We start from the raw sequence: 21,428 nt of genomic DNA, 5'->3' as shown, positions 1-21,428 counted from the left end.
ATTTGTAGCTACATCCGATTATAATGTAGAATCTAAACAATATTTTACAGTATCATTTTTGGTTAGAAATTCAAAAGTAGAATATTCTATGTATCCAAAGAAATGCTGTTACATCAGTGGCAAAAGAAGTGTTAGTGCAGGCATGAGATTATTTGATTGATTACAGTGCTACCTGTACTTCCAAAGCATCCTTCCCTTTGGGATTTGAAGACCTTTATGAATATCATTTAGTACAAAATTGTGCAATAGAGATATATATTGTTATCCCCACTTTGTAGATGAAGGAACAAGCAGCCCAGGAGGATAAATGACTTTCCCAAAGATTACACGGCAAGTCATTGCACACGTACAGAAGAATCCAGAGGCTTCCTCTCAGCAAGCTCTAGTAACTATAGTGCTTCCTGGATTTGTATTATGTAGGACAACAGACATACACCCATTAAGTAAGAACTAATTATTCATTCCCTCACATTACAAAGTAATGTTATGACAAATTTGATCATAAGCAGGAAAGTGCAAGTAGTAAAACACTGAGAAGTCATTTGTGCAACCACTGAAAAAAAGACCCGCTCCATTTTCCCCTATTTATTACCTACAATAAATAGAATAATAATGTTTACGAACACTTCAAGAGAATGTTTTGATTTTATTTCCCTTGCAAGCCCGTCTATAAATCACACACTCACTTGGTATACAAAGCAGCTACCAATATTCTTTTGCATCACAGAGACTGGGGGCTATCAACTACCTATTCCTAGATGTCTTCAAAACAGCTCCTGTCCAATTGGTCTATCACAACCTTCTCCTGGTATTTGCTCCCTTTGGAGCAGCTTTCCAGATGCGTTCTGCCCCATAGACTTTCCCAGCCTGCAGGGGTAGTACATCTACTTTCTTTTTCAATGGTCACTTCGTGCTCAACTTCTTCCTTAATATAAATAAATACAGGAAATCACAAATAGACTTACTGGAGTCCACGGTACAAAACTGTTACAAGAGATGAATCAAGCCACGAACACCCAGATGGTGCATGATACGATGTTCCTTCTACAGTTCAATTTAGGATGCATAAACACTCAGAGGTCTGATTTTCCAATTACTACCATCAGTTATGGTTGGGATTTTCTAATGGAGGCAGCTGCTTCTTTCAAAGAAGAAAGTCTTCTTTCAAGAGAAAGAGACTGAGTGCTTCTAAAAATCCCACTCTTTTTCTGTGTAACTCCATCTGAACCTGTTAGGGGTGGAAAAAATGCCTAGAAATATCTTTTTTTTTTTTCTTTTTTCTTACTGTTCCTGAACTTCCTGACATTTGCTCGTATGGATATATATTTGTCCTACCTTCTCAGGAACATCTGGTCCTTCTCCTGTCAGGGAATTAAAGAGCAGAGGTTTGCTATAAACCAAAACTTTTCAACCGGTAAAAAAAAGCTTTCCCGCCATCACAAGAGTTATTTCCACATCCTCATAGGTTCCCTTCTGCCAGAAAAAAAGAAAAGAAAAAAAAAAGGAGGTTTTGGCCATATTTAAAAAAAAAAAACAAACCCAAAACCAAAAACCAACCAAGACACATAGGCCAGTTTTAATTCTCAGCCACCTCACTGCTATGGAAAATTCATAGCCCAGAAGCGTTTCCCATTTCACATGACATTTGTCTATGGTCTATTTCCCTACACACAAAATGAGCTCAAGAAAAGTCTCAACTGGAAACTAATGGGCATTTTTTTAATTTCAGACTCCCAGACTTGCCATGCCACAAAAGTGTTAAGTAAATGATCCTGCTTTTCAGTATATTAGTATCACCATTCCCTAGCAAGAAACCTCAGCATGCAAGATCAATTTCAATATAGCCACACGAACAATTATAAGGTTCATTCTGCAGCTAAGAATATAGGCTGGGATTAGATCAACACATTTTACACTTAAGTAGACAAGAAGAAGCTGTTTCCAATTCTGGTGAAGGAGTGAGGAAAATTTCTTGCACCAAATTTGAAGTTGGAAGTGCTTACAACCACACAGAAAATTCACCTTGCTTTATCAGTGAACTGTTAAACATTATATTGAGCTTTACTCTTGAAGGCGTTGTCGTTCATTTAATTTCTGTATCAAATGCAAGATCAGGTTTGGGCAAGCTGTAAGGGAATTCACTTTATAAAGTCAGTATCGCTAATTATTTTAGTGTTAAACAGACTGATAAACTGCATATTGTAGTAACATGTCATCAAAATGCTGTGATATTCATCTGGAATAAATTATTTAATTGTATTAGTAAGTCAATAATACTTCAGCACAGACAGCACACTTGCTACTTTATAATGAACAAAACCTAAATGACCCCGATTCTGCCAATTTTTATAGGTCTGCTGTAACAAATGGGTAAACACATCTGAAGGTAGGGCTCCAAAAGACAGAACTGGAGAAAACGACGATACATTTCTCTTGAAGAATGAGAAATTCGTTTTACTGTTTTCTTAATTGGATTCACTTAATTCTCTTAACTTCCAATCAAATACTAGAAGCAACACTGCATTAGAGGACTGTCTGAAGGTTTGACAGAATAAAGCGTGAACTGAATTTCAGAGGGATCTCAATGAGAAGGGGAGGACAATTTGGCCTCAACTACTTTCTCCTAGTCTCACATTTCCCTGCACCATCAGTCAGCAATAGGTTCACTGCGTTCACAAGACCAGTATTTAGCAAGCCAGACGATTTGTGGAATACTTAGGACAACTTACTTCTACAAAAGTTACTTGTGCAGCCTTAAACAGTTCAAAACAGCATGAGCTGACGTATCAAGTTGACCATTCAGCCAAGACATGCTTTGGGGCCTTGTCCTGTTCTTTCAAGCAGTTCTTTTCTGAACTCAGAGAACTTACTGGTAAGGGGTTCCAGTCCGCATGTATCTGGAAGCAATGGTTTGAGTTCTGACTACTCAAAAGAAAAGACAGATGACACCCACGTACTTGGCCCTGAACGTTTTTCAAATGAAGAGAAGAGTGAGGTTCTGAAACAATCTTCAGTTGGAGTAAGGGTGAGGGTAGGCAAGCGCAAACAATATTTCCCCATTTTTAAAATCGTGTTAATAATTTTATAAAAAGGCTGTCTGCAATAGCAGGGTGCTAGACTTACAGGACTAGAATTTTGGTAGAGACTTCATACATGAAGCTCCTGTGCCTGAGGAGCTCCCAGCTGTGAGGAGGCTGTGATGACAAGACAGAGGTGGGCACCGACAGCTCTGCTGCCTCCTTCTTACTGCCCACGCTGTCAGCAAGCAGGCCAACAGGCCTCAGGTACTGCTGAGGTTCACAGCAGAAACCTGCTGATGGGATGTGAATTATCACTACAGCGGGAATGGCTTACCATATGTGGAAAAAATACTTGTAAGTATTACTCCTTAGTTTTAAATACCAGTTCCATCAAGTTATATCACAAATAGGCAGATTTATGGGTTTCTGTTTAACGAACAAGGAAAAGAAAAGATGGGACATACTACAGGGCAGGAGAGAAAAAAAAAAATCCTCGCGCCTCTCACAAGATGCTCTGTTTTGTTATGCTGAAAAGAGAAGCTTTGTCATTTTTTCAGTCAGCTGCCCCTCAGCTATATAGCAACTCTCTTAACAGCCTTCCTTCCTTTCTTGATATCACTACATGCTATCTGGGAATAAAAATTTAACCACATAAATATACCTTGACTCAAACCGCCAATCATCTGGTGGCTGAAGTACAGCATCATCTCTTTTTTCACACTGAATGGCATCCCAATACGTTTTGAAAGATCACGCTCTAGAAGCATCTGACTCCCATCACAGGGGAAAGCTGCTCAGTTCATACAGCTTAAACCAAATCAAGACTGAAGAGGTTTATTAAATATTAACGACATGTAATTAGCTGGCAATCAGTGAACTGTACATTCAGGATCAATACAAGTAATACAACAGACGAACCAGAGTACTAGACACTTAAGAAACATTAATAAGCCTACAAATTTCTGGACACCCTTCTCTAGCTAGTATCAAAAAGTTCCAGTCGCAGATAGCACACCACGTGCACAGACACCCATGGAGTTACGTGCATGCACACACACACACACCCCCCGCAACAACCGGCGTGGGCTACAAGCACACTCCCTCCTTTTACAGCTCTCCTGCTGGAGATGTGGGGCCTCGAGCCCGACGCGTGCCCGTGCTGCTCCCCACAATCCGCTAACACACGCGCCGGTGAGAAAGCCCGTGAGTTCACAGGCACCTGCCCTGGCCGCGGGACTGCCGTGGTTTAACCTCAGTCGGCAACTGAGCACCACGCAGCCGCTCGCTCACTCCCCCCCACCCGGTGGGATGGGGGAGAGAATTGGAAGAGCACAAGTGAGAAAAAGTCGTGGGTTGAGATAAAAACAGTTTAATAATTGAAATAAAATGATAATAATAATAATACGATAATAATAATACACAAAACAAGTGATGCACAGTACAATTGCTCACCGCCCGCCAACCGATGCCCAGCCAGTCCCCGAGCAGCGGCCCCCCCGGCCAGCTTTCCCCAGTTCATGTATTGAGCATGACGTCCCATGGTATGGAATGTCCCTTTGGCCAGTTTGGCTGTGCCCCCTCCCAGCTTCTTGTGCACCTCCAGCCTTCTCAGTCGGTAGAGCATGGGAAGCTGAAAAGTCCTTGACTAGTGTAAGCACTGCTCAGCAACAACTAAAACATCGGTGCGTTATCAACTGTGTTCTCATCCTAAATCCAAAACACTGTACCAGCTACTAGGAAGGAAATTAACTCTATCCCTGCTGAAACCAGGACAGGGACTCGGCTCACCGCCCCCGTACTCTGACTCCACTCCCCGAGCGCTGGCTGCTCACGGTACCTGGTGGGGTGGCTGCTCTGCCTGGCCTCGGCAAAAGTCATCGTGCCAGCAGACAGTTTTGCAAATTCGACTCACACCGCGCGTGCTCCCGTGCCTACCCCCAAGACGTGGCGTTACGTGCCAAAGGTGGGCTCTGTGAGCAACCCCACATCTCTGCCATGGGCTCCTCTCTAAGTTTTGTCCGCTCAGAAGCGAAATTTCACAGCTCGGTTTTGATTCCACATTTAGCTTCCTGGATATTTTTTTAAATGGAAGAAACAGCGGTTCAGAATTCCAAATTCTTTGGTTATGTTTTCCTACTGATTTCAATACTGTGTTTTAAAGGCACCAATCGGTATACTCTTTAACTCAGACATTCATTGTATTTTAATTATCTTAAAAACTACAAATTCAGGAGTAGTTAATTTTTTCCTGATTTCTTTCTACTCATTATTAGTTTTCTGATAATTTTATTCCAAATTAAACCCCTCTGAAGGCTTGAGTTTACCTCATGCCCGTTTCTGGTACTATTTACTAACATACCACCTAGAAATAAAAGCCTTCACCGTGATAGGATACAGTCCTCTACTTTCCAAGCTAATAGCAGTTCATTGCTGTAGAAAAACAGCACTCGGCACACAATACTAGAAGCCTATCTACAAAAAATTCCAGAATAAAAGATTATATACTATGATAACCAACTGTAGAAAAGCTATAAGATTCTATAAAATGGGAAATTCCAAAATATCTTCAAAAGATTGTAAGATACATAGATTGAGATACGTAAATAATAATGCCTTTGAATTGACCCAGAAAATAGACACGGCCTACGCTGCTCATTGCGGTCTCGGCATGTACTCGGTTATCTTCATTTCCATTACACTCCACCTCCCTGGCCGGGAACGAAATCCCCGCGAGCAGCCCCTGAGTTGTCACCACAGCATTAACCCCCTTCTAATTGACTGAAACAGGCTTGCACAATACATTCCTTGCCAGTTCCATGAAGTAGAAAATCCAGGCTCGATGTCACCTTCTCTTTTGAACTGAATAAATTCACTCTCAACACCAGGTACAGTTTGTTCTCCGCATTTCCGAGACAGATAGGGTTATACAATATAGCACACCCATGTATCACGGAGAAGCACTTAATTTTAAATTAAAGAAACAAATTAAATGCGTCACTTCTTTTTACATTCTTATGGAACATCTTTTCTTCAGAAACATGCTATTTCAGCTAATCACCTACACACCACTGTGTGATATTAAGCCTCTTGGTAAACTTATGAATTCCACCAGGGGCTTGTTGCCAATAGGTATGTTATTAATGTTACCTAAAATATAGATTTTTGGATTGTTAGGAAGGTCAGCATCCAAGATCATATCGACTCTCATTATTTCCTCCCAGACAGTCCAATATGAGACAGCCTAATGGATTAGAAGCCAACTGATACAGCCAAGGTTGCTGAATAATTCCCATATTCGCTTTCTTAACTTCAGACAGGCCCCTAGTACTGGAACGGCTACGTGTGTGTAACCGCAGGGCAGACACAGGCGTTTGTGTACAGCTATACGTTTTGTGTACAAGCTCGTTTTTTCCTGTCCGCCCTTAACCTCCTTGTTACCCTGGTCAATGGCAAACTGAACCATCCATCAGTCCTAGCCTTGCACTGAACTTTCTGAAGGCAAAAGCGAGGGGAGTTTGTGTCTTCTTTTCATTTATTATTAAACGTTATTCACTTCAGCTCAGAAGATATTTTACTAGGTTGTATTTTTCTTTACGCCCAGAAAATGTAACTGTGCTTTGACATATATAAAAACAAAAATATACACAAATAAACTTTTATTTATCTATTTTTAACATATTTATATTACTGCTTGATACGGAAAAGTTCATACGGTGAAGATGACAATCCATCTTCAACATAAGCCTGAATCCCCTGGAGCCACTATTTAGTTTAGAGCAATTGGTCTTGTGCTCTGACTGATGTCAAGGAGAGTTGTGTAATTATTTGCATTAATGCATTTGTTTTTCTAATTTCAGCATGTGGCAAATTGATGAAAATTACAGGCCCCATTACAGTCAAGATATCCGGAACCCGATTTGGAGCCTGGATGACAGATCCATTAGCATCAGAGAAAAATAACCGAGTATGTTAAGGCACCGAGTATCTTTGTGTCCTTCTGGAGTTTTACTTGCTTTATTTTAATCTTTAAAAAGATATTTTCTCCCTAGGAGGTTACACTCGCAAGCATGTTTCTTCTACTGCCACCATTTTCACTGTTAAAAATCCTCAGAAAAAAAGCAACAGTGTTTGTGCAGAAATATCCACAGACAAAAGTTAGCGAAGCACCTTTCTGCAATTTCCTTCAACTGTTTCAGGGCTGATATACACCTATCTGACCCAACTACACAATTTTTTTTTCTTTCTACCATATTTAATTGAGCTTGGGTCTTTAAGAACCCAAGTAATATAACGCCAACACCAACGCTTTTACCCAAGTGCATAACCCATAACGCAGCACAGCCAAAATTTGCAGGATTAGGCCCCATAAAAGCGGTATTCAGGCCATTTGCCGTCTCAGATCCAAGTTATGTTATTGTTCGGATCTGCAATAGGATCTCAAAATTGGCCACAGCTTTGAGGAGGTGCTCCCTCCATCAAAGGGCTTTTGAAGGAGAGCCAGAAGGTTCATTTTTTGAACACGATAAAAACCAAAGGCAATAGAAAAGGCAACATACAAATGGTAATAACTAAAGAGTTGCGTGCAGCTCTCCCCTGCCCGCTGTGTCCATGCAGGTTTACTGCCGGCCCCAGGAATCTCAATTACCTTTAGGAGAGCAGCAAACTCTGCTCAGCCCCATCTTGTCCCAAGGCAGCTTCTTCTGCCACCTCAGAGCACCAGTGGCTGCTCCAGAACCACCCCCATGGGCCCTCGCCCCCGCCAGCACCTGCTCCCCACCGTGGCCCCCTCCCTGCACGCCCTGCAGCCCCCTCCCCAGACAGCCTCCACGTTCCCCCCACTGCCACCCTCTTAAAGCAACACAAAGACTACCCGTGTGCATGCAAATTAGAACAAACCACATCCCTCATTAGCATCCCAACTAATAGGACGATGGGGAGCTGAACTGGCATTTATACAAATATTCTGTTAATGCCAGTTGTGAAATCAGCACGAAAAATATCTCCAGAAATTATTCTGTTCTGTTGTTAGTCAGGTCCTCTGACAAACTATAAGGAGAAAAGGCAAAATGCATGAAGGAAAAAATGGGGGAATGGAAGTTGGCATACAGAACATTAAAAAAAAAAAAGTATTGATTTTGTTTTCTTTTGCTTTAAAGGAAAAAAATGGTTCCTAAACTTTACTGGTTTCATTGCTATTGTATTTTGGTTTCTTTACTAAGAATACACTATTTTTCACCAATTAGAGGTTCAGCTGAAGACAATTCAATGAAATTTATTCCTAATCATAAATCCAAGCTTAGCTCACATGCCATTTCCCATCTCCCTCTTTGATTATTAGTCCCTGGGAATATCTTTAAGCAAGCCCCATACAGCAGAAACCCAAACACTGAATAATCCAGAAATAAATTTCTCTGAAAATGCAGACACTGTAGTTAGTAACAGTCTTCTTGAGAGTTCACCTGTATAGGTAAGTTTTGATTCCGAAACTCCAGAGTTCCTCATACTTTTGTAACAGGAATGTGGACAATGTTGTACTTCGATAGCCTGCTGCACACCTAAAACCTTTTTTCCTTCTTTTTCTGCAATGCATCCATCATGCCGTATCATGGTCATGTAGTACCACAGATTGTGTTCCAGGTGTTCACTCCCAATCTTTGTTTTCTTTCCAGGTCTGGTACATGGATAGTTACACTAACAATAAAATTGTCCGTGAATATAAATCAATTGCAGACTTTGTCAGTGGGGCTGAATCAAGGACATACAACCTTCCATTCAAATGGGCAGGAACCAACCACGTTGTCTACAATGGCTCCCTCTATTTCAACAAGTACCAGAGCAACATCATCATCAAATACAGCTTTGACACTGGGCGGGTGCTTGCACAGCGTAGCCTTGAGTATGCTGGCTTTCACAATGTCTACCCTTACACCTGGGGTGGCTTTTCTGATATTGACCTGATGGCAGATGAAATTGGGCTATGGGCTGTGTATGCCACCAACCAGAACGCAGGCAACATTGTCATCAGCCAGCTAAACCAGGATACACTGGAGGTGCTGAAGAGCTGGAGCACAGGCTACCCAAAGAGAAGCGCTGGAGAATCCTTCATGATCTGTGGCACCTTGTATGTTACTAACTCTCACTTAACAGGAGCCAAGGTCTACTATTCTTATTCCACAAAAACCTCCACTTACGAGTATACAGACATTCCTTTCCATAATCAGTATTTTCATATATCCATGCTTGACTACAATGCAAGAGATAGAGCTCTCTATGCCTGGAATAACGGGCATCAAGTCCTGTTTAACGTCACCCTTTTCCATGTCATTAAAACTGAAGATGACACATAATTTTCTTTCCCGTTCCTTCACCTCCCTCCCTCAAAGCAGTGTCATTTGTGATAAACGCTAAAGCATCCACCTCTCTCAGTTCCTTTTAATTTACATTTCTTTTTTCATTAATGAAAAAGCAACATTTTCTACCATACAATGCATTCCAAATATGGCTGAGCCTGTTAAAAATGACCTGTTGGAAATAAAAGCATCTTAACTCATGATTCTACAAGGTCTGTCAAGACCATGTCTTAAAAAGCACTGAAAAGGATTTAAGTGGCTAAAGACAGTTTTAAAAAGATTATGATCTGCCTTATTTTAGAGTCAGAGACTAATGGTGGCTTAAATGCATGAATGTCTTTTTTTACCTCATTTTTGTTTTTAATCTATTGCTCAACTTCAGGAAATATTTTGGTAGTGTCAGACACATATTGCACATTGTATTTTTTTTTTTTTTATTTATTCCAAAAGAAAGATTTAGGAATTTAATTTACTTGGACATGGAGTATGATTCATTTTGCCATCACCCAATTTCAGATGTGGTGCTGTACAGTATGTTTTTAAATCTCTTGCAAACATTTTATCGACAGTATGTATTTCTACCATTGTAACCACCATTGTGCAATTGTATCTCTTCACTTATGTGAAAGTAAACTAAGTACTATTTTTTATAAAATATATTGAAGCTTAATGGCAGTTCTGGCTATGGGTCAATTGAAAATGGTAAAAATCTGAAAAAAAAAGGTTGTTGTTTCTGAGAAAGACCAATAGCGTCTCAGGCGCGTGATCTCTATTCTCAACGTTGCTTGGTAGACCCCTTCTTACTCACCACTGGTGCTTACCGGTAAATTCATAACATTGAAGCCTCATACCACAGAATCATAGAATCATAGAATAGTTTGGGTTGGAAGGGACCTCTGAATGTCATCTAGTCCAACCCCCCTGCCGTGGGGGCAGGGACAGTCCCAGCTTTACAATTGTTTGCCCTGCCCAATTTTTATCTCATGCTGCTGGCTTCTCTCTCTCTCAATCTCTTTTTCTCCGACTCTCTTTCCTTCCACCATTTTATTTCCCTTGTTTATGCCCACTCCCTGATCTGGGCTTTACAAGAGAGAATCTGAAAGCGGGCTGCTGCCCATGCCTCCCGCCCGAGGGTGAGAGTGCAATCCCGTATTTGCGCTGTTCTGGGGCAGTGAGGAGCAACGTTAGAAGTCAAGTTGCTTTCCTTAATCTGCCTGTCTTCTTACCAATAATAGAAGAACATTTATCTGTTGACAAAGCTCTTCTCTGGGATGACAGTAAGCAAGGAGAAAATACAAAGGGAAAGGTTCAAAGCCCGAGTGATCAGTGTGGCACCTGGTAGCCACCATATTGCGTGCCCTTGCTAGAAAACAGCCACAACACTGAGGCCAACCTCTTGCAAAGAGGTTTGGGGTTCGCTAGCAGTAGTATTGTTACTTACGGTCAAAACTGATGCCTTTAAGAAACAAATATTTGTGAAGGCTATGTGGCTCGCTACACTATCTCATTAGAAATTGGGGAGGCGGGGGGGTATTTTATTGAGGAAAAGGAATGAGGTGCTATTTATCTATTTTGGCATAAACGGAAAAAAACTAACATTAAGAACTAGTATAAGACTTTTTATTAAGCTGGGCTATCACATAATGCAAAAAGACAGGTATCTGAAAAATGGTGTGAAAGCTGTGTTCCTCACAAAATCTGAGATTCTCCTCTTTATACCCTTTGCAATTGGGCTCATAGAAAAGCAAGAATATTTACAAAAATGTTCCTGTTTAAGAACAAGAAAAAAAATTAAATGCACCGACATTTTGCCAGATCTGGTTTGAAGACATTTGATTTGCCGATTCTTCCAACATACCAGCTGAGACCATCTTAAGTCTCATGAATGTTTTTATTATTATAAATATATATGTCTATATACATTTACAAGTCTGCTTTACAATATAAGCCCATGTGAAGCTGAACAACAAATTGCCTTATTTTTGATACTGGTTGCAAAACAGAAAACTACGAATTAGGTTTCAAGAACTGATAAAGGGGAAAAAAACAACAAATTGCATTACAACATGACCAGAGAAAAGTTATTCTCCTGCTTCCATTTCCCCCCTCCTGCTTAACTGAAATGATAGCTGCTATCCCTTACAATCAGTTACATGGGATTTGGAGACACCGAGTTCAGCTAAACAGACAAATTAAACCACTCCCGTAACCAGCTTTCCTGTAGTGACAATGAAACCTCCTCTGTGACACGCGAAAGTGTATACGACTACTCATTAAAAAAGGTATTTTGTGTCATATAGGAATGTTTTATGAAAACAAAGTATGTTCAGATTTTTATCAAAAGCCCTAAAACAAACCCTAACCTTTCCCCCCCCACAGAGTAACTGCAACAAAATAGAACTTTTTCACAAATACAGCATTCTTAAAAACATTAGTCATTAGATTGAGAAATTAAACTTCTACTGTATCATCATAAACTAGACTAATAGTCATGACATGAGGATCACGTCATCTGAAAAAATGGTTACTACCATAGTTCTTTATAAGCATTTCATACTGTGTAATTAGCATGCATACATTAGTACAAGTTGATAACAGTTCTTACAGTAAGATTAATCCCACCTGATTTTGATGCCATTTAGTTAACCATTTAGAGGGTAACAGACTCCTGTTAGTCAAAGGAAAGAGAGAGAGACGCTACTACAGGGTGCTAGAGATGGGTGTATAAGGGGGGTAGGAAAGGCACCTTTGAAGGGTGGTTTGTCTTACTGATGAAGCTACTGTGCTAAAGCACAGAAGTCATACCTAGATAAATCCTGCCCTTCTAAATTAGTAACAACGGGTTGGATTCCAACACCTTTAAACATGAAATAACACCTTGCACAGCATCAATACAACAAAACCTGGTGAGACATTATCAGGTAAGCAGCACTGCTTCCCACTAAGGAGCATTCATTTTTTCTGTGAATCAGTGTTGATCACCTGTCTTTTCCAAATTGTAAATTCCAAAGTCATATTCGCAAAAGGCTAAAAACACCATGCCTCAATATAAGCAATTTTGTGTTACAAGCTTTGCCTCCATAATTGAGCAGCACAAGCAAATCTCCATAATATTGCAGCAACCTGCATACATATCAGCCAGTACAGTTTTATTCTTACAGTCAAAGCATAGGCTGTTTGTTATGAGGAGGTACTGATACTATGGGGGGGGAGTCTCTCCTTAAATATGAGAAAATTAATTGTAGCGCCTATTTCAGTATCTCAGTGACCTCCTGCTTCAAGGGATAAACATGTAAAAGGACCACATCATTCCTGCACCCAAAACACAATGCTTAAATTTCACAAAGCTGTGCTGCCGGCAGAGAGGGATGCACACCACCACAAATCCAGCACAGGAACGCAAGTCTGCCAACTCCACCAGGCAGGCCTCTCCCGAGGAACGTGAACGATGCACGCCGCAAAGCCCACAGCTTTCTCCCTGGAAGGGGCTAACCATTCCCTGTGATAAAACAGGTAGAACAAACCTCCCCAGAGAAAGCTTCCTGAACGGTAATAATCTTTTATAGTCCCTTCTGGCAATTTTTTCCAGTGAGTAACTACCAGGTCTATTGTTATGCACAGAGGCTGCTCAGCCTGCCCGATCTGTCACAGCGTGCTAAGCAGGCCACTGGCAGAGCGACTCTGTGGAGCCTACTCGGCACTGCAGTCACCGCTAGCAAAAGGTGGTGTTCAATTTGAAAAATTAAAAGAAAATAGTTGAATGAGACCGAGCGTACAACGTTTTAATCACAGATTGCTTATATCTAAGAATATTCATTTCCAGACAAGCTCAGGGGCACTAGCTGTCACTCAGCTCAGCAGGCTGGATCCACAGCGAAGGAAGACAGATCTTTGTTTCAAACCACAGCCCAAGTAAATCTGTTACCTGGTAATTTGCCATAATAAGCAATTGCTTAGAAAACACCAGAGTAGAGATGAACAAACCATTCACAGCAAATTATTCATCCGGTAAATTGTATCCTTTTCCAGTTCAAGAATTGCCAGGGAACAGTTTTGATTCATACCAATTTTTATGCTAGTCAAAATGGTTTTGGAAATCATTTGGATGGGCACGTATCTTCCTAGAAATCATCCAAGCATTCCTGCTGTGAATGTTACTCTACGTCCCTGGCATTCGGGAAGCAATGCTGAACATTTGGGCATCTTTTTGGGACAGAGCTGCATCTCAGCCCCTTGTGCCGACAAGCTCCCCGCTGCACTAATTCTGAGGAGACCGACTCCTGCTCCACCACATTTTGCAACCGCATCCCACCAGAAGCGCACACTCAAAAGGACTCAAGCATGCGAAGACTAACTTCCACAGGTCATAGAGCCAAGTCCTGAAACTCACTTCCCCACCAAGAATAGAGACCATCTTACTGCCAAAACAAAAAGCAAAGCCCATTTTCTAAGCTGAGCTTTCCTCAGTAATTCTCCCACACATGACCATATACATGCACATCAATACGCAAGCAAATAAATTAACTATAAAGTAATCCTAGAGTTATAGAATAATAAGGTTATTTGTCCCACAGAAAACAGACCATTTAGGTCATGCAAAGATCACTATTACTGGGGTTTCTACATTCAGTTACTGGGAAACTGAGGAGACACAGAGTTACCCAGCACCAAGTTGTGGAGGCTATGCAAAAATGAACGTTTTGTGCAGTATGGCTTTTGCTGGGCTCTAGAAAACAGACACGCTACCTCGATGCAATGGCTATGACCACAGATTCACAAAACTGAGATGTGCAGGGGTTTTCTCCAAACTGCAAACAGATCATCCACCTGATTATTCCGGTATTATGACTAATTACCACTCTTATAATCTGTGAGCTCTTGTAGACTTTCCAGTGCTGTCAATCAGTGTGTTTAGTAAGCATTTCAAGACGACTTCTAGCCTTCCACATCTCTCTCTCTTTTTCCTCAGAGGCCTCTCACTTAGGTAGCACACACTGCATCAGACAAGCTGCAAGGGTGATGAACACAAGGGACATACCCTTTCTGCAGCTCTCATTCAAGTCAGCAGGGATTATTCATAAACATAGAGATTGGCCCCAGATATCAGAACTCTGTATTTCCTCTGAAACCACCATATGGAGAAAATCCTCACTCTTAAAATCCAAATCACGTTTATTGATTTTATATCAACAGGAGATGCACAAGCTTCTCATAAGAGCGTTCAAGCCTCTTAAAGACTAAGGATATCTGTCTCTATCCCTGAAACAGAGGCAGGGAAGAAAATTCACATTTTCTTTACAATCAGAAATTTCTGCTAGATTCATACGCAGCTTACCAGCTGAGCAGCAGCAGCGCCTGTGGAGTTTTCCTGTGTCTACTGCTTCAGAACACTCCATTAAAATAATTACATTGCAGAAACATTTCAGCAGTCCAAGTGAAACAAAGCTTCTTCAGGATTTTGTTGCAAAAATGGCAGAGTTTTAAACACAGCCCACTATAAATGCAGATAATCTTTAGATCAGCTGCATTCTGCCCCCACCTTTGAGACCACTGTACAGAAGTCCATTTTCCCTGAAAACTCTGCAACTGATACACCATAGCAGCACAGAAAAGTATATGAAGACACATGAAAATGACAGCTGACAGGTCAGATTTGGCATCTCAAAACACAATCCATTTTACTGTGCTTTTTATACAGAAGCTTGAATTCATATTTACACAGTTCTTATGGTGAACGTGAACAGCAAGAATCCACTGGGTCAGAAATACTCATTTTATTACTTCAGCCTGCAGTGACATAGTGCAGTGCTCATATTGCTTCATGCAGCTCAGTATTTTAAGCCCTATCCATCTCGCAGCAGAAATTATGTTCCTAGCACGGTGCCCCGAAAGGTAGACCAAAGACTCTTCTGGCTCTGGTAATCAGAACATGCTGGGGTACGTGCACTTACAGCTCTCCATTGAAAGAGTCCGAAGGAGCTCACAAGGGCCTCCACACTGCTGCAACTGCTTATTTATAGACGGGTCAAGTACCTTCAAGCATTGTTACACTCAAAGGTCCTACTGACAGGTACGCTTACCTGTAGCTTTATATGCTTTGTATCATTCTGGATTATTTTCGTTCTTTGTTCAAAAGAACTCACAATACTAAAACTGCACTTGCAGTGGCGTTTATAAATTTATTAAAGTAATTGCTGTATATTTCACTCTATACTAGGTTTGATTCCATGTCCTTTTCTTTTTTTTTTTTTTTAACATAAATGGTTTGGAGCCCTTTAAGATGAAAACATTTACTGTTAATACGAGACACTGAAGCATCAAAGAAGCCACGAATTTCAAACTTCTGTAGAGAGTAGTTGCCGAGTATTCTCTACTCCTGTCTGCTCCCAGTGGAGAGAATAGCTTATTTTAGGTTTCTAGCGAGCGCTACTACCCCAGCCAGCACATCAGGAGGTGGAGGGGAGAGAGGCAAGGACCCAGAAGAGGGTCCCGGGCAACTACCTGCAGCCAGAAGGAATGGAGTACTTGCATACGTTTGGTAACCAATGGATGCTGCTCCCTTCTGCAGATGCACAGGCCAGAGTCCAAACTGGGCTGCTTAAGCAGGCGCAGTCCCTCTGCAGCCATTCATTCCCAATCTAAGGTAGTGTGAGCTGGTGTACATAGATGAGAACTCTTCCACTCCAAAGACCTGTTGGCTTTGAGTCTCACTGCTTTGAGTTTCTGTGAGAATAAGGAAAATGGATTTTTGTGCAAATAGGCGTCAACTGCTATACGTCCTTTATCTAAAGTTATACATTAAGTTAGTTTGAAACGTGACCGCATGAAAAACATTTGGAGAGGAAAATACCTATACAGCAAAGTTGTTGTTTTAAAGTAATCTGAAAGAAATGTACCATATTGTATTACTGAACTGTTACCCCTTTGATTTTCTTAAGCTTCCTGAAGCCATTCCCTTAGTTTCCCTCACACAGTATCAGCCACGTGTACAAACCACTCCAGATTATTTTTCTTTGCATTTTCTCCTCTTTTGTTTGTTCTAATCTTCTTGATCTTCACCTAAACCTGCTCCAACCCCTCTCATCTTGCAGTGTAAATTTTAACGAAGGGCTGTTCAGACAGAACTCAAACTGCACTGAAAATTTATAGCACAGCACGCTTCATCTGGAGAACACCTAATTTTATTTTCCCAGTTATGTAAAATTTAGCTCTAGTGTGCCCATAAAACTGCCTACAAGCACTACTGATTGTATATCATGGGTTGCTCTACAGAAATAATTTAAAGCAGACTTCTTCCCTTTTATTTCTTTATTTTTAAGGAAATATTTTGTTTCATATCTGCAATGGTGAGAAATTAAATTACCACCATCTTTGCCCAGAGCAGGTTCAGACATCCATTTCACCCTTCTGGATGACACCCTCAAGGTGGTCCAGCAACACTTCCATCTCCAGGAAACCAGGCGTCACAGTAATCGAGCGCGCATCCTGTCAAAGGCGCTTATGCCTTTTGAGTTAAGCTCCAAGTCTGTGTCGCACCATGCAGACAGGCCATTTATTTAGGCTTCCCCTCATGCGGGTAAGCCGGGCTTACCGTCACCCTTGAAGGACATTACAGACTAATGGTTACTCAGGACCGTCACTGTCAAGTGTTGCACTTCGAGAGACAACCGCCTTTTGGAGTAAAGTACACAGGAGAACTGCTTTAACTCATTACTACAGCGCTAACAGTAGCTCGTTCCTGGAGAAAGAGCACACACCGCCCGGCATTTCTGTAGCAGCCACCTCCTCAAGATTGCAAGGCAATTTACAGACACTAACACGGTTTCCACTCTGTCAGGAAAGAGAGGAAATTTTTACAAATCTCATTCTTCCAGCTGAGCAGTTTGGACAGAGAACAGCTCACTTAAGCCTAACAGGGTTTCTTTGGCTCACCAGGAGTTGATGTTAGATTTCTACTATCTCAAGTCAGCGTACCATTCATCAGCTCTCCCGCAGAAGCAAATCTCTGTGCCCAGAAGTTCAGTTCCCACACTCTTACACTGCTTTTTTAATGGCTTTTCCTATTTTGTTTTCAGCCTCATAAGGAGGCCTTTGTTCATTGGCGAGGTGTTAATTTTAACTCAAGAGTTCCAGCCTCAGTGGCATGTATTGCAGAGGCGGCTGGTTAATTCATAATGATGGCACGCCTGCCATGGATAGCTGCCTCCAATGATTTCTGAGGAAAAAATGTCACTTTTATACGGAGTTACTTTGTTTCCCTTCACGGAGAAGAAATCCAAAGGGTGCTGTATGGGACTATTTTTACGCTGCCCGTATTTTGCATACCTGCAAAGGTCTATCTTTCCTACAGACTGACTTACAGGAACTCCAACGCTGCTAGACTTTACTAGCTTCCCTTGGTCGTGAAGAGGATTTAGGCACAGCGCAGAGCACTTTACCCAACCCAAGATGCTCCCACGGGCAGGGCAGCGTGAGGGGTGGGGTATAACCTGGCGCACAGCCCTTAGCAGAGCTTTGCACTGACCCACGGGGCTGCACATACGCATTCAGAAAGAACAGCGGGTACCTACCTAAACATATGGGAGGCTCTTACATCTCTGGGCTAGCTCTCTTCGCTTCAGAGCACAAACCTCGTCAAAGTATACTCAAAAGCAGTTCCGTTCCCCAGGCCAAATGAGGGAGGAAAACATAACAATTTTTATATGCTTTTACACTGGATTTGAGAGCTGAAGTAGGACTTGGGAGATTCACAGGCCTCGTCCTGGCCCTACGCCCAGGAATGAATTTCACTCCGAAAGACTAGACTGCACTCTTACGGCAAATGTTAATGTGCTGTTATTCTAACAGTATAGCAACATCATGATACAGAACAGAAAAATGACACCATATACAGCAGAGCCCCTAATCTGAAAGACAATAAACACAGTAAAATATAACATATTAAAATAAATAAAATTATCCCAATGGACTGTTTCACAATACATCCTCTAGCTTAATAGCATTCAGTTATAGTTATTCAATAGAATATACTAAATAAATACCAACTCAGTTGATTTTGTTAGTATTTACTGAATGTCAATATGCATGACATACGCCTAGATAATTATGGAATTGGATAGTTATGTACCATATGAAAATGGCTATTTATGTCATTCGACTGGCTCACAAAAAAATCCAGAAAATCCTATAATTATAAGCATGGAACACTGCTTATTTGCCATATTAAAACAGAGTAAGAAAACATATGGAAATAGAAATATTTTACACTGCGGTGTAAGATGATATTCTATTAAAGATGTAAATTAGAAATCAGTATATACAGTGCATCAAATACATCTAGATGAAAGGGCTACATAAATTTCAGTTTTATGTTTTCCTTTCCAAATTGCATTTAGAAAAAACACAGAACTGATTTTACAGATACTACAGGCATAGATGCAGATGTAAATACAGACACATGGCTGTACCTGAAACCCACATGGTATTTACAACCGTGCCTGGAGACACCATAGCACCTCTGGGCAATTGCTTACACACTGGCTGAAGCATTAACATCCAGAAAAAAAATCCAACAGCACGCAACATAAGAAAACTACCCCCTTGTTAGCCAGACTCCCTGAAATGGAGCTATTTCTTCTACCTGCAACAAAGTTTGTCACGCTGTGCAGGGGCTGCAGCCTGCCAGAGATGGTGGGACAGCCGTGGACCCCAGTGCCCAGGCAGCTACCACCGCGCAGTGCAACCAGCAATATATTCATCCTATGGAAGCTGTAAAGCTCTCGGCAGATGGTCCTGAGACATCCTAATGCGCCTCCTTTGCTCACCTGAATAATCAAAGGAACCTTTTTAATAAAGTCAAGCAAACTGTACAGTGTAACAAGCTTTGTAAGAAAACAATCTTACTTGTAAACAGCTTCTGTCTGACAGAATAAGCCCTGTTTGCCAAAGTTTCATGCCACTGCCTAGCTAGTCCACTCGCTGGCACAGATGCACAAAGAGGGCATTTTTTTTCCAAGTTTGCCACCTGGCCTCCCGGGAATTAGGTGAGGGAGATGGGAGAGATTTATTACAGAAATTTTGATAAATGAGCAGACAGCTACAGCAGGCCTAGAAAAGCTAATCAGGCTGTTTTACAACTTTTTTCTCATTTGTATTCTTTTAGGATACCTTACTTATCTGCTACTAAATAGGGACTCCTCTGGCCTGCCAAATAACCCATTTAAATTAGCATACATTTACATACATTGACAAACAAATTGGCCGCACTGTCGTGTTTGGATATGGTCTTGTCTGAATCCACCTATCAATATTATCAGCTGGATTATCGTTCGCTGACACCACTGGGCCCACTCCTGTAAAGTTTCTGAGCCCTTTTACAAGGTGTTTCGCGAAGTTACAGGCAAGGGGCTTTAGCGTTTCAAGTAATTAGACATCATTAGATATCAGTTTAGTAAATGCTCTGTTTTCCATTTCCATTCTTACACAAGCAATACTGTCCATTAATTTTAAAATGGGGCATTAAGGAACAACTCCTAAAGAGAAAACTTTTTAATATCAGTAAGAGTTGTAAAAGAACTGGCTGAGGAGATTTCCGTACCCAGCGATGTTGGCTATGTGTGAACTGTCATCAGTTACACCACAGTTTTGCTTCAGTCAATCCCAAGCTATCGGACCCAACAAGGAGTCCACGCTGGAGTCAATTTTGGAGAAGTGTAATGGTCTGTGAAATAGGAAAGGTCAGATTAGGTGATGCATTATTCATTATAGCCTGAAACTCTGACTGCTTGAATCTCCGACATACTTAGATCTAAAGCATTTATCAGCGCTTTTGGGTGCATTCTTCCATTCAGATTTATAAAGACCAAATATAAACATAGCAATGCTTCAAGAAACATAAGAAGGTCAACATTAAAACATTGTCCCATTGATTCGCACTTTCCTGCACTTATTGAATTACTGATCTAGAAAGTCACATGTATTTATGAAACTTGTTATGAATAACCCTTCGTGACTTTGTGCTTTTCAAAAGCAGGTAATATTAAACAATGGTTACTGTGGGCTGTCTTTTGGTAATACACATAAGATACCAGCATTTAATCGATTTTTAACAATTTGTCCTTAACAAAGATCCTTAACTTTGGGGATTTTATGGGATGAGTAATTTACTTGGAAAAATTATAGCGTGATTTCTCTTTTGTCAATGACTGTTACAGGCTTGGCATGAATCAAGACTGCAATCGTGAGGTTCTATAGAGTATAGTTCTATGTTTCATTTTCAGTAATAGTAAATCCAGTTAAAGAGCTTCCCACGTTTCTCTCCCTGTCTCTGTTTCCACCTCTCTACTGCAACTCACAGCCTCTTTGAGCTGATAAAACTGTTTGTGGGGTATGCTGTAAAATGGATAAATGGAATAATCTAGGGTTAAGAAGTCAAAAAAAAAAAGGGATATAAACAACTAGATAGATATTGCCACATAGACTGGGAAAAATAGCCAAAAGTATCTCATGAGGTAGAAAAACGCAGTACTCATTGAGTTGAATTAGAAGTTAAGTTAAACAGAAAAGATTTAGTATCTGCTATAATTTTGAAACGTGATTACAAAATTGGGTATTGAATTGTCACAAAATACAGAGCCTTCCAGACCTCTACCTTGACTATAGTAAAGGTAACATTGCACGTGGAATACAAATGTTAAAGCACGAAATACAAAAGCACCAACTACAAACAGCAAGATGCAGCAAACCGACTTTCCTATTTTTGGAGAAATTTAAGATGAAGTTTTAAAATTGCCTTGGTTAAAACAAAAGCATGTTACAATAGCTACATCGAAGATCATGGTGAGCTACTGATGGATTTGGCTGAGCAAACCTCTTTAGGTAAGGACAGAAGCATTAGAGGGATTGTCTGAATTCCACCAGCCCCTCACGCGGGTGATTCTCCTGGCTGGCTCTGCCCTGCCGAGGTGCCTAGCCGACAGGAAAAACAAACCTCAGGCACACTGAGGGGATTCAGCCTGTCTTGGTATGGCTTAAAGAAACCCAAACAGTTTGGGAAAAA

General features: G+C 41.0%; 1 protein-coding gene across 2 annotated transcripts in view; it reads left to right on the top strand.

Annotated features, from left to right (window-relative positions):
• Positions 1 to 10,040, top strand: part of OLFM3 (olfactomedin 3) — a 70,537-nt gene extending 60,497 nt beyond the window's left edge. For both annotated transcript variants that reach the window (XM_076337916.1, XM_076337914.1), the window contains exons 5-6: positions 6,878 to 6,984; positions 8,690 to 10,040. In XM_076337916.1, the coding sequence (XP_076194031.1) occupies positions 6,878 to 6,984; positions 8,690 to 9,367 (785 nt within the window). In that variant the 3' untranslated portion in view covers positions 9,368 to 10,040. The remainder of the gene's footprint in view (positions 1 to 6,877; positions 6,985 to 8,689) is intronic.
• The last annotated feature ends 11,388 nt before the right edge of the window (positions 10,041 to 21,428 follow it).

This window comes from Aptenodytes patagonicus, chromosome 5 (genome assembly GCF_965638725.1).
Source record: "Aptenodytes patagonicus chromosome 5, bAptPat1.pri.cur, whole genome shotgun sequence".
NCBI lineage: Eukaryota > Metazoa > Chordata > Aves > Sphenisciformes > Spheniscidae > Aptenodytes > Aptenodytes patagonicus.
This window is presented reverse-complemented; position numbering and strand designations above follow the sequence as displayed.